Here is a 19,516-nt window from a genome sequence, read left to right as displayed (position 1 = left end):
GTGCACTGCTAGCTGATTGTTACATTCAGGCCAACCTAAAAATCGTACTTCAGCCTCATCAGGAGTTCCCCACGGGTAGTGCTGATAGCATTGTTTCCTGTCGGAAAACAAAGGAGCTGAATGGAGATGAGAGCCCTCTGGCTATTAAAGGGGTTGTCTCGAGGCAAGGGTGTAATTTTTTTATTGCCCAGTCCCCCTTCTTAAGCATACATTACTATGCAGCAGTGTAAATGGGTTTTAAAGCCGGTTTCTACTCACAGTTCTTGTGTTTCAGCAACTTATAAAACGTTTCCCAAAGATGGCCGCCGGTTCTTTTCTCAAGGTGCACCACGGGTTTCTCCCATGGTGCACCGCGCTTGCTGTAGCCCGACGTGCGTGCTCCCGAGACGCTACCAGCTGTGTCTCCCTGACAACCAGACTTCCCGCAGCCGCTGACCAGACCCACCGCGGCCGCCGACCAGACCCCACAGCCACCGACCGGGCCTCGGGATTGAACGCGGCCGACCACGGCACACACTCTTGGGCCACAGTCACCCACCGCCAGGCAGCAGGTAACCGGCGCTAGGCCCCGGCTCCCCCGTGCTAGGCCACGGCTCCCCTGCGCTAGGCCCCTGGCCCCAGCGGTAGGCCCCTGGCCCCAGCGGCAGTCCCCTCGCGACAGATGTAGGCCCCGGGCCACAGCGGTAGGCCCCGGGGGCCCAGCGGCAGTCCCCTCGCGACAGCTGTAGGCCCCGGGCCACAGCGGTAGGCCCCGGGGCCCAGGCCAGTTAGTTACTCGTCACCCCTGACCCATCACTTACCTGGGCGGCTGGGCGGCTTCTTGGCACTGCTGGGCGGCTCAAGTTTCTGCACCTTCTTCTAAGAGAGGATGGTAGCAGAATGGCCACTCCAGCGCGCTCCTGAGAAGTTACAGCTCGTCTGCGCATGCGCAGAAGAGCTGTAGCGGCTAGCAGGCTGAAGCGGCTCGTGCTCAGAGCAGAAGAACGGACTGCGCAAGCGCGTCTAAAAAAGCAAGCCGCCAGCGATATTAGACGGAACCATGGAGACGTGGACGCTAGCAACGGAGCAGGTAAGTGAATAACTTCTGTATGGCTCATATTTAATGCACGATGTACATTACAAAGTGCATTAATATGGCCATACAGAAGTGTATAACCCCACTTGGTTTCGCGAGACAACCCCTTTAACTGCTTTCAGCTAAGACTTCATTTGCACACTTAATTGCTCTTAAGAAGCTGAGTAGCTACTTAAAGGGGTTGTCCCGCGGCAGCAAGTGGGGGTATACACTTCTGTATGGCCATATTAATGCACTTTGTAATGTACATTGTGCATTAATTATGAGCCATACAGAAGTTATAAGAAGTTTTTCACTTACCTGTTCCGTTGCTAGCGTCCTCGTTTCCATGGAGCCGACTAATTTTTGCCATCTAATGGCCAAATTAGCCGCGCTTGCACAGTCCGGGTCTTCTTCTTTTCTCAATGGGGCCGCTCGTGCAGGATGCCGGCTCCGTGTAGCTCCGCCCCGTCACGTGCCGATTCCAGCCAATCAGGAGGCTGGAATCGGTAATGGACCGCACAGAAGCCCTGCGGTCCACCGAGGGTGAAGATCCCGGCGGCCATCTTCAGCAGGTAAGTAAGGAGTCACCGGAGCGCGGGGATTCAGGTAAGCACTCTCCGGTGTTCTTTTTTAACCCCTGGATCGGGGGTTGTCTCGCGCCGAACGGGGGGGGGGGGGTTGAAAAAAAAAAAAAACGTTTCGGCGCGGGACAACCCCTTTAAACGTTTATGCAAAATGATCAATAATCAAAGCTGTCACTCAAACTGTCGCTTGAGCGATCATCGTTACGTGTAAATGGGCCTTTATACTTTATGCAAGGTAGAAATCAATCATGTAATACAGCAAACACTAGAGAAATTAGCAAAACTCATGAGCAAAAGCATTTTTTAAAAATATGTAAATCATATTTCAATTTGAAGAACTTTGAAGATTGAAGTTTTCAGAATAAAAGTATATTCACTACATACCACATAGGAAATTTCTGTTATCGTTACGTAGGTTGTAACCTGTATGGTAAATTCTTGCCCAACCTGCATTTAATAACACACATAAATATATAGATTAAAAGCAGCATAACACTTAGTACTGTAGTCATCAACCAAGTATTTTAAGGGCACCTTCACACATTGTGAAATTGCTGCAGACATTCCAATATGGAATACCAGCAGCAATTACGTTGGGAATCCGCGATGGCCAAACCTGTACCTAAATGATGTGGATTTTGCAGCATTTTTCGTTGTGGAGCAGCAGCGGAATTTAACCCTTGTATTGCAAAAATTGAATTCCGTAGGAAAAAATCTGCATCATAAATACACATGCTGTGGATTTGTTGAGGAAAATTTCCAAACCATGTGGGGATGGCTTGTACTCACAGCTGGCATTAGAGGGGATGCAAATTGGGCAAATGCCCAGAGCCCCCAGGCAATCAGAGGCACTAACTGGATTTGCCAATGTGCAAATGTGCAGACTGGTTGCAGTGGCATAGCATAGCGGGTAGCAATCCCAGGTGTGGAGGGGGGCATAAATTAGGGGGCCCAAGGGCCCCTCGCCACTAACATGAATTTATAAATGACAGACAATCTGATGCTTTTCTCCTGTCACTGCAAAAGACCCATGAGCCATCATCTGTTGAATCCCTCAATGAATTCAATGAAGTCAGAAGAGCTCAATAAGCAATTACCATACAGATGGATAGGCTGTGCAGGTCATGAGTATAATGAACTTCTTCATTGGCCTCCAAGTTCCACTCCCTCCCCACTCACCCCTGGACCTTACGCCTTGTGATTTTTTTTCTCTGTACAGATAGTCTACATACCATTCTTACCACCCACCACATATGATCTGTGAGTACGCATTACAGAAGCCATTGTATCAGTCACTCATGATATGTTACAATATGTATGATAGGAACTTGACTATATGCTCAATACATGTCGAATAACAAAGGGGGCTCAATTTAAACACCTCTAATGTGGAAAATATTTTTGATGTTGTGCAACAAATTCATTGATATCAAATTTGTGTATCTTACAGTCACTTCCTCTTTTCAATACTCAAGCCCCTCTATGATGGTAACAATACTCACCATATATAGTGGTACTCATAGTGGGCATATTGTTTTTGTAAAACCCTAGCAACACCCCTGGAAATACTAGAGCTCAGCATCACAGCACTCTGCACACCGCCTCCTGAATATTTCTAATATGACTGTGCTCTTAATGCAGTATTTTGGGCCCCATTTCTAATTTTGCCCAGGTCCACACTTTTTCGAAAACCAGCCCTGCTTGTACTGTAAATGCTGCAGAATGTCCACTGTCATTCTGCCAGCAGACATTCTGCAGTCCTTATGGCCTTTGTGAAGATGGCCTAATTTGCTCTTTTGATTTACTTTCATGAGAATCTGAGAACTCCAGATTCCCTAACAAATGCTTTCTGTAAGGCCAAAATTTATTTGGCAAGACCCAAAATGAAGTTAACTGTTCTGTAACTGCATAATATTCTGCAGAAATTTGCTCCTCATATATACAAAAAAATTGTAAGAAACAGCATAGTTTTGTGAAAAAGAAGGTAGCTACCAGCCCCAGTGTCCAGGTGAAGAGTGCCAGGTACAATGCAATGTGGAGCAGGGATGTAACTAAGGGCTTAGGGGCCTGGGTACATCCACCCCCCTCCATCTGTACCCATGTGGAGTCTATATAGGGGAGGAATAACTGGAGGGCCAATGCTTCCCTATTGGACATTTTCTTTAATACAACAGAATAAATACAGGGTGAGTATTAATTGTGTGATATATTTCAATTACCTTCAAGGTTGAATCTGGGATCTGGATGTCAATAAAAGGATTTCTTGTATATACTACATCAGAGCTAAAGATTTCACTGACATTTCTATACTCAACCTAACCAAGAAAGAAAGAAAAATGTGAAGTAGAAGATTTATTGACAATTATCATCTAAAAAGTCATCTGTTTTATGATAAAGTTCACTTTTTGCTTTCATACTCACATTAATTGTTATCCATTGAATGGCTTGTAAAACAGGAAATTGCAGGTCAATGACACCAGATTCTGGAATGGTGTACTGTAGTCCAGTGGTGTAGCTGTCCGATGAGCCTCTCCATTGAGTCATTTTAACAGCCACATGTTCATCTCTCTCCTCTGTGCTTAAGGGATTGTTATCAATGCGTTGCACCCGAACCTGCAAAAACACATTAGTCCACATAAGGAAGCAATCCACATACGGTATATCACTGTTATTACTATGACATAACACTAATTTACCTTAGCTGTGAAATTGTGACCAGGACCAAAAGCTGGTTGCTGGCTGATGAGATTCAGTCTGTATTCTGAAGTTGCACTTAATATGTATGATTCTGTATTTACTTCAATACCTATAATATAATATTAGATTATATTAACTCTACATTAAGCAGTTACTCATATTTGGGTAAGTGTAATAAATCTTGTTCACCAGATTTTTGTTGTACAAAAAAGGCAAATTTTCAAAATTGCAGCCTTTTGAAAGTTTAACACTGAGCCCTGCCACTAAAAAAAATGGACAGGGCCTAGTATTAGGAGGTGTGACTCCAAATGCTAGCTCTGCCCACTGCTATAATTTAAGCCAGAAAGGGGCCTAAATTAAAGTTAAAGCCTATGCTAGCTCCTAGATGTCGTAGGTTTCCAATCTGGCGCATGGAGGTACCACTAGATGCAACAAATATATTAGGAGACTTACACCTCTTAATACATTTCTTACACGAATGCCAGTGCATAGTTTACTTACGTGGGGATATGTCCCATTATCTTATTCTGTATAATTCCTGTATAAAGGCCATTTTTGGCATTAATGACAAAACACTGTTTAGAAATATTATACAAATGCTGGGATAATGACTAAAACTTTCATATGTGTTACTAGTTTTGTGCTACTTTTTTGCTACAGATGAGGCTTTCTTTAAATACTAATTTCATACACATGCAGTAGGGGTTGGGGGATTATAATTTATAATTATCATCATGCACATGTACTGTATTACAGTTAACAAGGCTTTGCTGAAAAATTAAATATATAAATCTTATGTTTAAGTATAACATAGTTTTCACATGCTCTGCATACCAGCCGCTGTCACAATAGAGATACATTGGCAGAAGCATTCATAATGGGAAGTTTGATGTTAAAGGACTTCCCAATAAAGCACAGATTACAGCGCTGCAGCGCTCATCCATTCACGAGGATAGATAGGTAGTACATACCCAGTGTTCAACTTTGAAGTGCAGAGATACACAATGTTTGTGCCATTTGATCATTCAGAATTAATTTGGAATCAGTCGCCTTCCCAGATTTCCTTTTCCTGATGTCAATATACAGTATGTATATATATATATATATATATAATTTATTTATTTTACATTAAATCATTACATTTACCTGTAAGTTCTTCAGTTACTGACACTGTTACATTTGTTACATTAATTCCTTCTTGGTTTACCACATTTTGTAGTTCTGCTCGTGTGAAACTGAAGTTCATAAATCCTGAGATCTACAAAACAAATATTTAGTACACAGCACTAAGATATATACACTATTGTTACTAGTACAGGTTACTTATATAGCGCCTACATTACAGAGAATGCATTTACCAATCCCTAATTCCATGGGGCTCACAATCTAGCCTTCCTATCCTAAATATACATATATCCTAGAGCCAATGTAGGATAGATTGTGAGACCAACAGAGGAATCAAAGATATTTAAAAATGTCTTTATAGTGTGGGAAATAAACTGAGTCTCTGGAGGAAACCCACACAAATGCAGAGAGGACAGGCAAACCCCAAAATAAGGCTACATTCTCACAGGGGCGAGTGTGATAACAGACCGAGAAACTCAGCCCGATATCGTGATTGCAAACATGCATTTTCGCACTAATACAAGACATTTTTTATTCAAAAACGCCTTGTATCACTTTTGTGGAATTGTGATCCTTAGGTGCATGTTTCACGCGTGTCAAAGGCTTGCAGGTGTTTCCCATTAATAGCAATAGCTAAAATCCCATCACACTCGCATGCACATCTCACGGCATGTGAGTGGCATTCGATGTCTTTTAAGGTCCTATTGAAAACAATGGGCAAGGTGCTCCACGCCTAAAGACAGAACATGCTGCAATTTCTTTTCCTCAAAAGAATGGATTCCATATTTGTGCGAGTTTTGTGCACATCACATTGCACAAATTTCGCCTGAGAATATCACTCAGGCTCAATATGATTGTTGCTTAGCACAGATTGAATATGTTCATTCTCAGATATTGCAGTGTCATATGACACGCCGGCCGCGTCATATGACGTGACGGCGGTAGGCAGGGAAGCGGTTTCACGCTACCTTCCGCTGTGCTACAGCGGAAGATAGCGTGACGGACGGCTTCCATTGACTGCAATGGAAGCCGTCCGCGCGTACACCCCCGGCAAATAGAGCATGCCGCGGGTGAGGACGGGAGATTTCACGGTGCGGAATTCCGCGGTGGAATTCCGCTCCATGAGCCCTGAGCTATTATGTTCAATAGAACCTAATAGCTGAAGGCAACGCAGCGGATTTCTGCCGCGAATTACGCGGCGGAAATCCGTCCGTGGAAGGGAGCCCTAAATTGGCGGTAAAGTACATAATACTTGAGAAAAGGAAGACAGAATATACATATACACACCTCATATGTCTTATTTATTTCATTTAAGCCTTCCAAACTATCCTGTGCTTTCAGTGATATCGTTACACTCCCCTTGATCGGTGCACCCGAGGCATATCTGTAATTTTAAAGAATATTCTTATAGATAGATATGAGATAGATAGATGTGAGATAGATAGATAGATAGATATTAGATAAATAGATAGATAGATAGATAGATAGATATGAGATAGATAGATATGAGATAGATGGATAGATATATATGAGATAGATAAATATGAGATACATAGATATGAGCTAAATAGATAGATGTGAGATAGATAGATAGATAGATAGATAGATAGATAGATAGATAGATAGATAGATAGATAGATAGATAGATAGATAGATATACACTTATGTTACACAGACTTACTTTGCTGTGACTGTACCAGTTAGGCTGGGCATCTGTGAGCTGATATAGAAAGTTGGAATATCTAGGATAACATCAAACTTTAAAGGACCTGCAAATACATGAGGCACATAGTAAGTTGTGATACTTATATTTAATAGTCACACATAAAAACATTTAAAGGGAATCTGTGAATCTGTCACCTACTATGAGCTAAGCTTATGTGCTAAAAGTAGGTGACCCTCTGAGTCCAGGGATGTGTTATACTTACCTCCCCCATCATTGCCCCAGTGTGAGCACTGGCAGTGCATTGAGCGATGTTGCTAAGTAGTCCAATCGTTCTAATTTTATAACAGGCATACTACTTAGCAGCGCAGCTCAGTATACTGAGCAGTGGCTTCCAGCGCTGACATCAGGGGAACGACTTGAATGGTAAATACATCCCCGGGCTCAGCGGGTCACCTACTTTCAGCCCATAAGCTTAGGTTATAGGACTAAATGTAGGTGACAGTCTCTTTAACCTTTGATCTGCCAATGTTCCAAAGTTGGAACAGTAAATTCATACAGTTGCAGCCTTGCTTTGGATTGTGAGGTGGATCCTTATTCAGCAGGTAAAAGGATAATAAACTCTGGGATCTGATAAGAAATATGGCAGTATAACTTGTGGTAACAATAATCATCTTCTTTCCAATCACCAAGTAATTACATATGTCAATATGTCCATTAAGCTGATTCCATTGAAAGTATCTCTTTTGTTGCAGAACAGAACAATGATCCTGCACTGTTAAAAAAGTTTGTAATTTATTTCATGCTAATTAATAAAGGTATTACACATACCATATTTAGCTATGGAAAAGGCAGCAGATTGTTCATGACCCTGCGGAGGACAAGAATAAAATAGTTGATGAAAATAAACTGGCTTTATGTGGAGCATCCAACCCCCCCCCCCCCCCCCTCTAATTAAGTAACCAATGTGATTCTTGCTTTCCTAGCATGTCCCAGGCATTTGTCGTAGTCTGTAGATGACCCTTACTTTGCCTATAACATTAGTGTATACCTTTCTGAAGACACAATGTGCGAACAAATAAATACAATATAGAACAGACTTTTTCTTAACCACACAGAATTCCACTTGTTGACTGCTATGTAGCTAAAAACCACACTGAATGTTACACTGAACAGTATGTTTTAGAGACATTTCATTGCACCAGAAGTAGATGATTCCTTTTTATTTTCTAGAACAAAGAAACTTTTTGACATGTCGGATTATATCAAAACCAATTCTTCTTTCTAAGGGCTTATTCATACGACTGTATATCGGACAGATTTTCACGCCCGGACGATATATGGCGTCCCTTTCTGCAGAGGGAGGAGAAGAACTGGGCCGGGAGCAGTGCACTGAGCTCCCGCCCCCAACCCGCCCCTTAGCCGGGGCTAAGTTCCACCCTAGTGGCAAAGGGCAGAGAGAGGGCGGAAGGGGGCGGGAGCTCAGTGCATTGTGCCCGGTCCGCCTCCTCACCCTGCAGAAAGGGACACAGTATATTGGCCGGGCGTGAAAACCGGGCCGATATACGGACGTGTGAAAAAGCCCTAAAGTTCACTAAAACTACAAATAACCAAGTTATCTAGGTTGACACACAGGTGAAGGGCTACCTAAATGTGTCATATGGCAACTTACTCCCGTCTGTATATATTTTACACTCGATATTATGCTTTACAGCATCATTTGCAGTTTCTAACAGGGTTAATATGAACATCCTTAAGGGTATATGGCATAAGATTTGTCAAAATTTATTGGTGGTTGATGCAAAAAGCAGATGGCAGATGATAGAAAGAAAGCCCAAAAACATTATAATTGTATAGTCTCAGGGTGCCTTCACACTGGCGATAAAAATCACACGATGTGTGAGTGAGTGAAAATGCAGAATTATGATCAATGATTTTTAATGGTTTCCTTCACATCTGTGATGTTTTCACTCAAGTGATGTTGCAATACAAAAAAATCGCAGCCTGTCCTATCTTTCTGCGTTTTGCATTTTTTTATCTCCCATTTTCCCTATGGAGCCTCCTTTTTATCGCATCGCATAGCATGAACTTGTGTTTTTCGTGCGATACATTTTTAACATTAAAAAATCCTATTGACTTTCGCATTAAAAAATTGCGTAAAAAAACGTGAGAAAATCTCTAGAAAAAGCAGTGCTGACCTTCAAAAATCGCAAGAAAAAAGTCACGGCTATATCGTGATTGCCACTGTGAAGGAACTCAGCAAATTTGTTGCAGAAACTTCTATGCCTGAAAATCTGTTCCTGACATTTCAATTGTTTTTCCTGCACAAAAATAAGTTTTTCTGAAAACCCCATTCACATAATTGGGGTAATCAAAGCCATTTCTGCATCAAATATGCTACCCATGAATATATTCTATCTATACCCATGCTCCTTCACATGAGCGCACATACAAATATTCACAATCAGCACAGCGTATTTGCACTATTAATGAGGTTGATTTGCGTGTGTGTCTGCGCAGTGTTCTGTACTTTTTTACGAATACAGGGCCTGTTCATATGCATGCAACACCCCCCTCCCATGCCCCGATTTAAGAGGCTATTTAGCCTAATGAGGTCCAGATGTGTTCTTTTTTTCATGGAATTGTGAAGACGTCTATGGGGATTCTTGGTACACAATTGTGTACAAAAATCCTATCTTTTTTGCTTGCGCAAAAACAAAAAATGTGTATGAATTCATTGATATCAATGATTCTATTCTCTGTGTAGTGTACACGTAAATTTTGCATGCACAAATATGCCCGTGTAAAGTAGCCCTAATATACAGCTTTTGAAACAGAGGCAATTAACCCCTTGAGTGGCACGCCCGGAAAAGTTCCGTGACGAGCTCCACTGCTCATAGCAACATAGCCCGGAAGATTTCCGGGCTATGTATCACTATGGGAGCTGCAGAGCACAATGCCACAAGCTGTGACAGTGTGCTCTGCCTGCACAGACCCACATAGAGCAGTGCAAGGGCTTTGAAAAACCAGCAGAAGATATTGCCGACATGTCGGCAATGTCCTGCTTTGTTTACAGGTTGCCATAGAGACCATCAGCTTGTCAGAAGCAAGCCGATGGTCTCTGTGGCAGGGAGAGCTGGTTGTTAGCTGTCAGAGGACAGCTAGGTACCAGCTCTTACAGCAGAGAGCAGAGAAAACCTCTGATCTCTGCTGTGTTAACCCTTTACATGCTGCAGTCTATGTGACTGCAGCATGTAAAGGGCTGTCACTGCAGCATGTAAAGGGCTGTCACCATCGGACCCCTGGAATGTGATCAGGGGTCCTGATGGGTCCCTGTGGAAGTCCCCTAAAGGGACAAAAAATAAATAATTTTTTTTTTAAATGTAAAAAAAAAAAGTAAAAAAATTATTTAAAAAATTAAAAAAACACTTGTCTCCCTTTACTTTGTAAAAAATCAAAAATACAATCACACATGTGGTATCCATGTGCATCGTAATGACCCAGAGAAGGAAGTTAATACATTATTTAACCCCTTAATGACATGGCCCCTTTTTTCTTTTTTCCCCATTTCTTTTTTTCCTCCCCCCTGTTTAAAAAATCACAACTTGTCCCGCAAAAAACAAGCCCTCATATGGCCATGTCAATGGAAAAATGAAAAAGTTATGGCTCTTGAGACGCAACTGCAAAACTAGTTGAAATTCAATGATTAGACCATTTTAAAAAACCTGCCCTGGTGGGCACGACAGGGTGGTAGGAAACCCGCCACTCAAGGGGTTAAACTAGTTGACATAGATGTTCTCAGTTACTTGTCTAGAACATGAGTGAGGTGAATCATCTAAAGTACTTACATCTGATGCAGCCTGTATCTTCCAGTCTCCCAACAGAAGTCCGTCTGACAGTATGAACTCTTTGGAGACAATTCCCAAGTCTGGCTGCATTTGTAACCACTGCTGGACAACATTATTCTCAGGATCCTTGTAATAAAATATAATTCATGCATGTCAAAGTATAATAGAAATATACAAATGGATCTACAATATTTGTCCAAAGCCAAATTGTTTTTTATCTGTTTTGTTTGGATTTTGTGATTATCCAAATTTAAAGAAATCTAAAAGAAATAAATTACACCTTCTACTGTTTCATTACACTCAAATCTGAGATCCGCAACAGCTTCCAAGATACCGTCTAACTTTTGAATGGAGTCATATACATAAGCGATGTTTTCCTGCACCACGATGCGATGTGGGAAACAATCATTGCATGCTCTAACTTTTTGCATTTCTTGTAACGGATCGCCGATTGATTTCAATGGGGGCTTTTAATGCCACACATGGCTCTTGCATGCCGTGTGATGTGCATGCAATGTGCATGCGAGTGTAATGCGAGGTTTCCCATTGAAATAGATGGGAAACAATTCTGATCCTCCTGTGCGAGTTTCACGAATGGGAGGCATCTGTGGGTAAATTGCTCGCTCGTGTGTAGATAGCCTTAGTCTGACATCTCTGTGTCCTAATAGGTTACATGAAAGGCACTGGCGTAACTATAGGAGATGCAGGGGATGCAGTTGCAGGAGCCTTAGGGGGCCCATAAGGTCTCTCTTCTCCATATAGGGAGCCCAGTACTATTAATAAAGCGTTATAGTTGGGGGCCCTGTTACAGGTTTTGCATTGGGGCCCAGAAGCTTCACGTTACGCCTCTGATGAAAGAGGATTATCCAGGAAATCATATTCCCAGTGCTGGACTCTGGAAAACTGACATAGTTAGTGTGAAATTTCAGTTTGAAAACAAAAAGGCGTACCTTGATGACGAGGTCCACATTTCCTTTATGAGGTCTCAGGTCATGATTTACAGAGATTACTCGTATTCTGACGCGTTCTCCAGGTTTGTACATAGCTTTGTCAGTTTGTATGAATATCGATATACTCCTTTTCTGCATCTTCACTTGTATTCGCTGAGAAAATACTAATGTGTTTTCACCACAACCAATCACAGCCAGTGTATACGAAGGGATTGAAGGGTCTGCTGGGATCTGCCAAAAGCATATGATATTCAGTTTTTTTTAGCTTTAATCCAAATATGTTGGGGGGACAAGTTGTATCAGTACTTTGTAAGATACACTAAGAGGGTGCAGGCAGCCTCCCTGATCTAATGGTATAGGTGACACTAATAGAAGCTCTCTATAGAAGCCTTATGCAAGTGAAAGTATAATACTAAGCAGCCACCCCTCCCCAATGACTGGTAGGTGTACTGTATGACTGGCTGTTCATTTGTATTTTCCACCTGAGCTACAGTACCTCCTTTATTTAGCATTTTGCCATTTCTGCACGCTGCAGGAAGTTGGTGTTTGTACTTGCCCTTGCAGCTTTTATCTGTGATCTTTATCTGGGTCTGATCCCTATCAGAGAATGGCAACATTGTATTTCATATACACTCATTGTCAAAAAAAATTAAGCACCTAGAAGGAGTTGTTGAAATTGAATGAAACTTTCTATGTGTGATTGTAACGCTGATATAAGTAAGTGATTACAATATCAGAGCAAAAGGAACATTTATTGTGGAATACTGAACACTTGAATCTCTAGCACCCTGTTGTACCGGCTCTAGCTTGGATACAAGATGTGATATGAGCAGGCATGGAGGCATTAGTGCCCTGTTGGACCGCCTCTAGCTTGGATGTAAGATGTAATACAGGCAGGCATGGAGGCGTTAGTACCCTGTTGTACCGCCTCCAACTTGGATGTAAGATGTGATACAGGTGGGCATGGAGGCTCTTGACCCTGTTGGGTCATCTCTAGCTTGAATGCAAGATGTAATACGGGCAGACATGGAGGCATACAGGTTCTGTATGGTATGCTGTGGCATAATGCTCCATATTTGCTATAAGTGACCCTGTAGATTGTGCAAACTCATAGGCTGTTGAAGTTGGTGTCCCAGATGGTCCCATGCATGTTCTATTCGTGATAAATCTAGCAACCGAGCAGGCCATGTAAGTGGTAATGCTGTGGAGACATTCCTGTAACACCCTTGTGTGTGCGGGTGAGCATTATCCTACTGGAAGATGCCTCTTGGAAGCCACCATGGGAAGAACACATGTGGCTGCAGGATGACCTGAACATATCACTGAGCTGTCATTGTCCGTCATACCAATTCTAGGGGTGACCGACCACCATCAAATGTGTTGTTCCCCCAGACTATCATAGCAGTGGTGGCAGTGGGCTGCTCCACAGCAAAGGCAGGATTGCGGCGCTCACCCCTAGGTCTCCAAACACGAACATGGCTGTCGTCCAAATTAAAGCGGAAAAAGAAGTCCACTACACACAAGTCCCCTCTTAGAGCCTTTTTATAGGTCAAGGGTGGAACCACTTGTAGGCCCTCAGGTGGCAAGATCATTCATCTAATCACACCACAACTCTAATCATTTGTGTATCTGCCTGAGATGTAACTACATGCCGAGTTTTGCAGCAAAACAGCAACTACTTCTAGGTGTTTATTTTTTTTTGACAAAGAATGTAGAACAAGCTCGGAAAGAAGTGTTTTATAAACACAAAAAGTCAACAATAACTTCTATATTATCCCATTACTAACTGAAGGAATCTTAAATGAGGCCCAAATCATGACAATGATTAGACACCATGATAATTATTGTCTTCTCTCTGTTAGCTACATTGTATTATAAAACGGTTTTATTCTAAAAGTACATAATTATTCATAAATTGTAGTTACATGAGATACAGAAAATAATGTACTTACTGCAGGTATACTGATTGTTCCAATAACATCTACAAAAAGAGCCAAAAAAATAATTGGTCAGTCACACAGTGTAGGAATATTGTCATTACAGTGAAGAAATACATGCTGTGAGAATTGAAATATGTTTTACACTCACCATTGTGGAATATTTTGCTCACATTCACCAAAATTGTAGTGGTCGTCATAATCCCTGCAGACACTGTAATTTCAGAATACTTTTCCCCAAACCAGTGGACGGCCAATGTTGTATTTTCTCCGGGGATAATATAACTCGGTGATGTAATGTAATATGATGGTCTATGAGACACAAGAAAAATATTTTAATTGATCTTGCACTTCCACTTACTTTGAATGCCTAGGATAACTTAATTTCAATATATAAAAGGGAAATTCGTCCTCCCAACTTTCTATAAGGTTAGGTGCACACTAGACATAACTGGGAGCTGTGTCCAAGAGACTCCACTCATATCAGACAGCGTATGGACACGATTCCATGTGCTGTCCGACATACATGAACACAGTACATTTATATGATTGGCATCCTATTTCTTGTTTGTGAAATGGAAAGGAATAGGATATGCCATGAGTTATAATGGCCATAATAGGGATGTGTTCTGTCCATTGAATTGCACTGATAGCACACAGCCCCAAAATATCTAGTGTGCACCTAGCATTCTGCAAAGTATTCTTCACTGTGGACCCCCTTTCTAGGATTTAATAGAGGACTATGTAATGTAATGGCCCTTTTACACACAACAAGAAATGCTCCTTTGCTGAGCGAACAGGCTGGTGATATCACCAGCTCATTCGCGCTCGTGCAGCCTGTTTAGACAGGCAGATCATCGTTGAGTAATTCGCTTCTCTTCAGTGTTTCACATTCCTATTAACATTCCTATTAACACTCATTAACTTTCATGAGTTTTAACAAATTTTTGAATGGTAATCATTACGTCTAAATGCATCTTTAAGGCTGTGGTCCCAGAAGTAGCAAGCAGAACTATTAAACTAGGTGCCAAATCATACCTATAAAAGCCTAAAGCTAGTATGATTTTGGCACATAGCTCACCATGGGACTATTAGAGTACCTCTAACAAGCTGACACTCCTTCCCCTCACAGGTTAAAAGTAGAGATTTCCTTAAAGCTGCATTCCCACGAACGTATATCGGCTCGGTTTTCACGCCGAGCCAATATACGTTGTCCTCATCTGCAGGGGGGGGGGAGGATGGAAGAGCCAGGAGCAGGAACTGAGCTCCCGCGCCCTCTCTGTCTCCTCTCCACCCCTCTGCACTATTTGCAATGGGGAGAGGTGGAACAGGGGTGGGGCTAATTATCGGGACTTAGACCCGCCCCCATTCCGCCTCCTTTCATTGCAAATAGTGCAGATGGGCAGAGACGGGGCGGGAGCTCAGAGCACTGCTCCTGGCTCTTCCATCCTCCCCCCCTGCAGATGAGGACGACGTATATCGGCTCAGCGTGAGAACCGAGCTGATATACATTCGTGGGAATGCAGCCTAAAGCCCGTTTTACATGAGCATATGAAAACATGTCAGTAACATGGATGCGTATTACAAATGTGTTTCCGATGCCATTACAACTGTATGTCATCAGTATTTGATCACTATTTGCCTCCATATATTTTACTTTCTACTGGTCAAATAATGATCAGTATTTGCCCAATAGAAAAGAATACAAATATGAAAGTTTTTAAAAATGTCTGTGAAAAATACAGTCAATGAATAGTCCTAGCAATGTACATTAACACTATATTCGGTCTACAAAGTATGGACCAAATACAGAGGTAAAATCTTCTCTAAAAGCAGCCTTAAAAGGGGGGTTACAGAGACTATGTTTTTTCAAATTTTCATCCATCCACTGCATAAGTGAAAACAGATAGATCAATGGGGTCTGACCGCTGAGACACTTACCGATCCCGAGAACGGGGGTCTGATTGGTCTCCAAGGGAACAGAGGCACACTGCTGCTCCAGTGATTTCAATGAGATCATCGGAGGTGACAAAATTCAAGTGCCCAGCAATCTCCAGCCCTATCCTTGAAATGAGTGGAGCGGTAGTCTGCCTGCAGGGGCATAACTATAGAGGGTGCAGGGGATGCGGTTGCACCTGGGCCCAGGAGCCTTAGGGGGCCCATAAGGCCTCTCTTCTTTATACTGGGAGCCCAGTACTATAAGTAAAGCATTATAGTTGGGGGCCCTGTTACACATTTTGCACCGGGGCCCAGAAGCTTCAAGTTACGCCTCTGTCTGCCTGTATGACTGTCGCTCCATTCACTTGCAGACCAATTGCATAGCTGTTCTCAGTATCAGTGGGGGTGCCAGCAGTCAAACTCACGCTGACCTATTCGTTTTCACCTATCAAATGGATGAATGAAAACTTGAAAAAACATTGGGGGACATTTATTTAAGATTTTATAGCCAGAATTCTGGTGTAAAAAAAAGGCAAATCTGTACAAAAATTTGTAGGTTTTTGGCCTTTTATGTAGACCTTGCCACTTTGGTAAAAAAGTAGGTGTGGCTTGTTAGGAGGGAGTGTGGCCGCCCTGGAATGACAGATTTTTATATCATTTATGCCAGAAAAGGTGTAAATTATACTAGAAATGTACACCAGGTTGGAAATCATAATAATAATCATAATAATAATTAGCTGGTGTTAAAGCACAAAATGGTCAACAAAAACTATTGTTTATTGTTGATTATACATGATAGCTCATACATACAAATCATTATTAGCATTTATATGTATGTGTGTATATATATATTAATATATCTGTATTTGTGTGTATATATATATATATATATATATATATATATATATATATATACACATACATATACAGATATATACACACGCATGCATAAAAGGTGCTTGCATGTAAAGATAAGACAATAGGGAGAAATGTCAGAAAATCTAAACAACCTACCTGCCATCACAGGTGACCAGTAATATGGCCAGGAGGACGGGGAGCCTCAACAGGGGAAGCTGTATCAGATACATCCTTGCTTTTCCTGAAAAATAACAAGTACCGTTTGTGGCCCTAATCCCAAACTATGCTGTGAAGCTCCTTCAGATTTGCTGCCTTTTAAAGCTGCAGTGATGTGAAGTCCTGCCCTATGGCAGCTGATACTAAACACCTTGTATAGAATACAACACAAAGACTCAGGTAGAAGATTCTTTTGTCTACTTCCAGTCACTATTGTTTTTATGCTACCTGCAGTGAAACTGTTTATTCCAGCACCCTTTTGTGGTACTTGATGCAAATGTTCCTAGAATTTCATGAGCTATATAAATTACATTTATATAAGTTTGTATTACCAAGACTGTGTCAAAATATTTGATAACCACTGGGCCTGATCCCCGCTGTCAAAAGTAGAACAGAATGGCTCTGAAAAAGTTAGAGGCCAAAGATGAATATCTTGTAACTATAATATATTAAAAGTTTCTAAACAAAAAACAGCCATAATATTGTCATATTTGCCCAAATAACATAGTTAGGCTTTGCTTCTACTGAGGGGGTGATGGAGGTCAGGTCCAGATTTTAGGGAGCTAATTCGGAGCCACTGGCATAACTATAGCGGATGCAGGTGATACGGTTGCATGCGGCCCAGGAGCCTTAAGGGGTCCATAAGGCCTCTCTTCTCCATACAGGGATACCAGTACTATGAATAAAACATTATAGTTGCGGGCCCTGTTACAGGAAAGTTGGGGGGCCCCAAGATAAACTTTTACACCCGGGCCCATGAGCCTTTAGCTACGCCCCTGATGGATCACATGACCTCAGGCCTTCACCAGTTTTAGGATTTTCTGATTGTTGTTTGTCAATCCGATCCAATCAGGAAAATGTTGAGAGGTGGCCATGTCAACACCTGTTTCCAAACTGATGAGTGTTCTGGTCCAGACACTGCAGAAAAGGCAAAGCAAAGGAATCGCAGACCTCAAGAATACTTAACATTTGGTGTTTGTGTGAATTCTTGTTTAGTGGCCACTAGAGATGAGCGAACGTACTCGTCCGAGCTTGATGCTCGGGCGAATATTAGGGTGTTCGGGATGTTCGTTATTCGTAACGAACACCACACGATGTTCGGATGTTCGGGTTACTTTAACTTTCTTCCCTGAGAAATCTTTTCTATATGCGCTCAATGGGGCCGGCGGCAGCAGCGCCAACCCCATTGAGAACATATAGAAGACAAATCCTTCTTCTCTGCCACAGCTGTAACAGCTGTGACAGAGAAGAACGATGTTTGCCCATTGAATTCAATGGAACCGGCAATACAGCCGACTCCACTGAATGCAATGGGCTGCCGGCGATCGCGGGATGAATTGTCGGAAAGGGGTTAAATATATAAGCCCTTTCCTGCAATTCATCCAGAAATGTGTAAAAATAAAAAATATATATATACTCACCTGGTGCCGACAGACGGAGTTCAGCGCGGCAGGCTGCAGTTCTCCTGAACTGCTCTGAACAGCTGTGAGTAGTATTCAGCAGCCGGGGATTTAAAATCCCCGCCTGCTGAATAAGATGCCTCTGAATGGTCACAGCCTGACCAATCAGAGGCCAGCCCTCACTCACACCCATTCATGAATTTAAATCCCCGGCTGCTGAATACTACTCACAGCTGTTCAGAGCAGTTCAGGAGAACTGCAGCCTGCCGCGCTGAACTCCGTCTGTCGGCACCAGGTGAGTATATATATATTTTTTATTTTTACACATTTCTGGATGAATTGCAGGAAAGGGCTTATATATTTAACCCCTTTCCGACAATTCATCCCGCGATCGCCGGCAGCCCATTGCATTCAGTGGAGTCGGCTGTATTGACGGCTCCATTGAATTCAATGGGCTAACATCGTTCTTCTCTGCCACAGCTGTTACAGCTGTGGCAGAGGAGAACTTGCTGTGTCGTTCCCATCATTTTCTTGAATTGCCAAGATTTTCACACATGAAAACCTTAGCGAGCATCGGCGAAATACAAAAATGTTCCGGTCGCCCATTGACTTCAATGGGGTTCGTTATTCGAAACGAACACCCGAACATCGCGGGAAGTTCGTTTCGAATAACGTGAACCCGAACATTTTGGTGTTCGCTCATCTTTAGTGGCCACCCTCAATTCATTGATTGTTGCTGCTTTTTTTACATAAACTTATTTTTTAAGTATCCCCATAAAAATGGTGTGAGGTCTCCTGAACGCGGGATGTATTCTACTGAACCTCTTTGTCCAATCCATCTTGGCAGATTGCAATCAAGGTATCATAGTAGGCCTTTATATCATGATGGCAGTGTGGGGGTGCTCCATCTAGTTGGAAATAAAACTCCTCATCCTCAAGTCCTCTTCAATGTGCGGTATAATACATTGCTCCAGCAACTTCAAGTAAATGGTACCAGTCATAGTAGTGTCAAGAAAGAATGGTCCAATTAATCCCTTCATTGATAAGTTGCACCACACCTTCTAAATTAACATCATGTCCATCCATATTATGCGGATTATCAGATCCCCAGCAGGTACAATTGTAAATGTAGCCTTATTGCTCCATACAATCTTTCTTCTAAACTGTGCCTCCTCTACACATCTTGCTAAGTACCAATGGAGCGTCCGAGGAGCAGGCCCACAGCCAAAGAGATGGCACGGTA

At 42.3% G+C, this 19,516-nt stretch overlaps 1 protein-coding gene across 1 annotated transcript in view; it reads right to left on the bottom strand.

The window, feature by feature from the left end:
• Positions 1-16,887, bottom strand: part of LOC136572513 (CD109 antigen-like) — a 51,999-nt gene extending 35,112 nt beyond the window's left edge. The window contains exons 1-9 of the mRNA XM_066573189.1: positions 16,814-16,887; positions 14,013-14,173; positions 13,877-13,905; positions 11,925-12,155; positions 10,975-11,100; positions 5,485-5,596; positions 4,338-4,447; positions 4,063-4,254; positions 3,861-3,956 (exon numbers count right to left, since the gene is read on the bottom strand). Of these exons, the coding sequence (XP_066429286.1) occupies positions 3,861-3,956; positions 4,063-4,254; positions 4,338-4,447; positions 5,485-5,596; positions 10,975-11,100; positions 11,925-12,155; positions 13,877-13,905; positions 14,013-14,173; positions 16,814-16,887 (1,131 nt within the window). The remainder of the gene's footprint in view (positions 1-3,860; positions 3,957-4,062; positions 4,255-4,337; positions 4,448-5,484; positions 5,597-10,974; positions 11,101-11,924; positions 12,156-13,876; positions 13,906-14,012; positions 14,174-16,813) is intronic.
• Positions 16,888-19,516: the final 2,629 nt, after the last annotated feature.

This window comes from Eleutherodactylus coqui, chromosome 1 (assembly GCF_035609145.1).
Source record: "Eleutherodactylus coqui strain aEleCoq1 chromosome 1, aEleCoq1.hap1, whole genome shotgun sequence".
In the NCBI taxonomy this organism is placed as follows: domain Eukaryota; kingdom Metazoa; phylum Chordata; class Amphibia; order Anura; family Eleutherodactylidae; genus Eleutherodactylus; species Eleutherodactylus coqui.
This window is presented reverse-complemented; position numbering and strand designations above follow the sequence as displayed.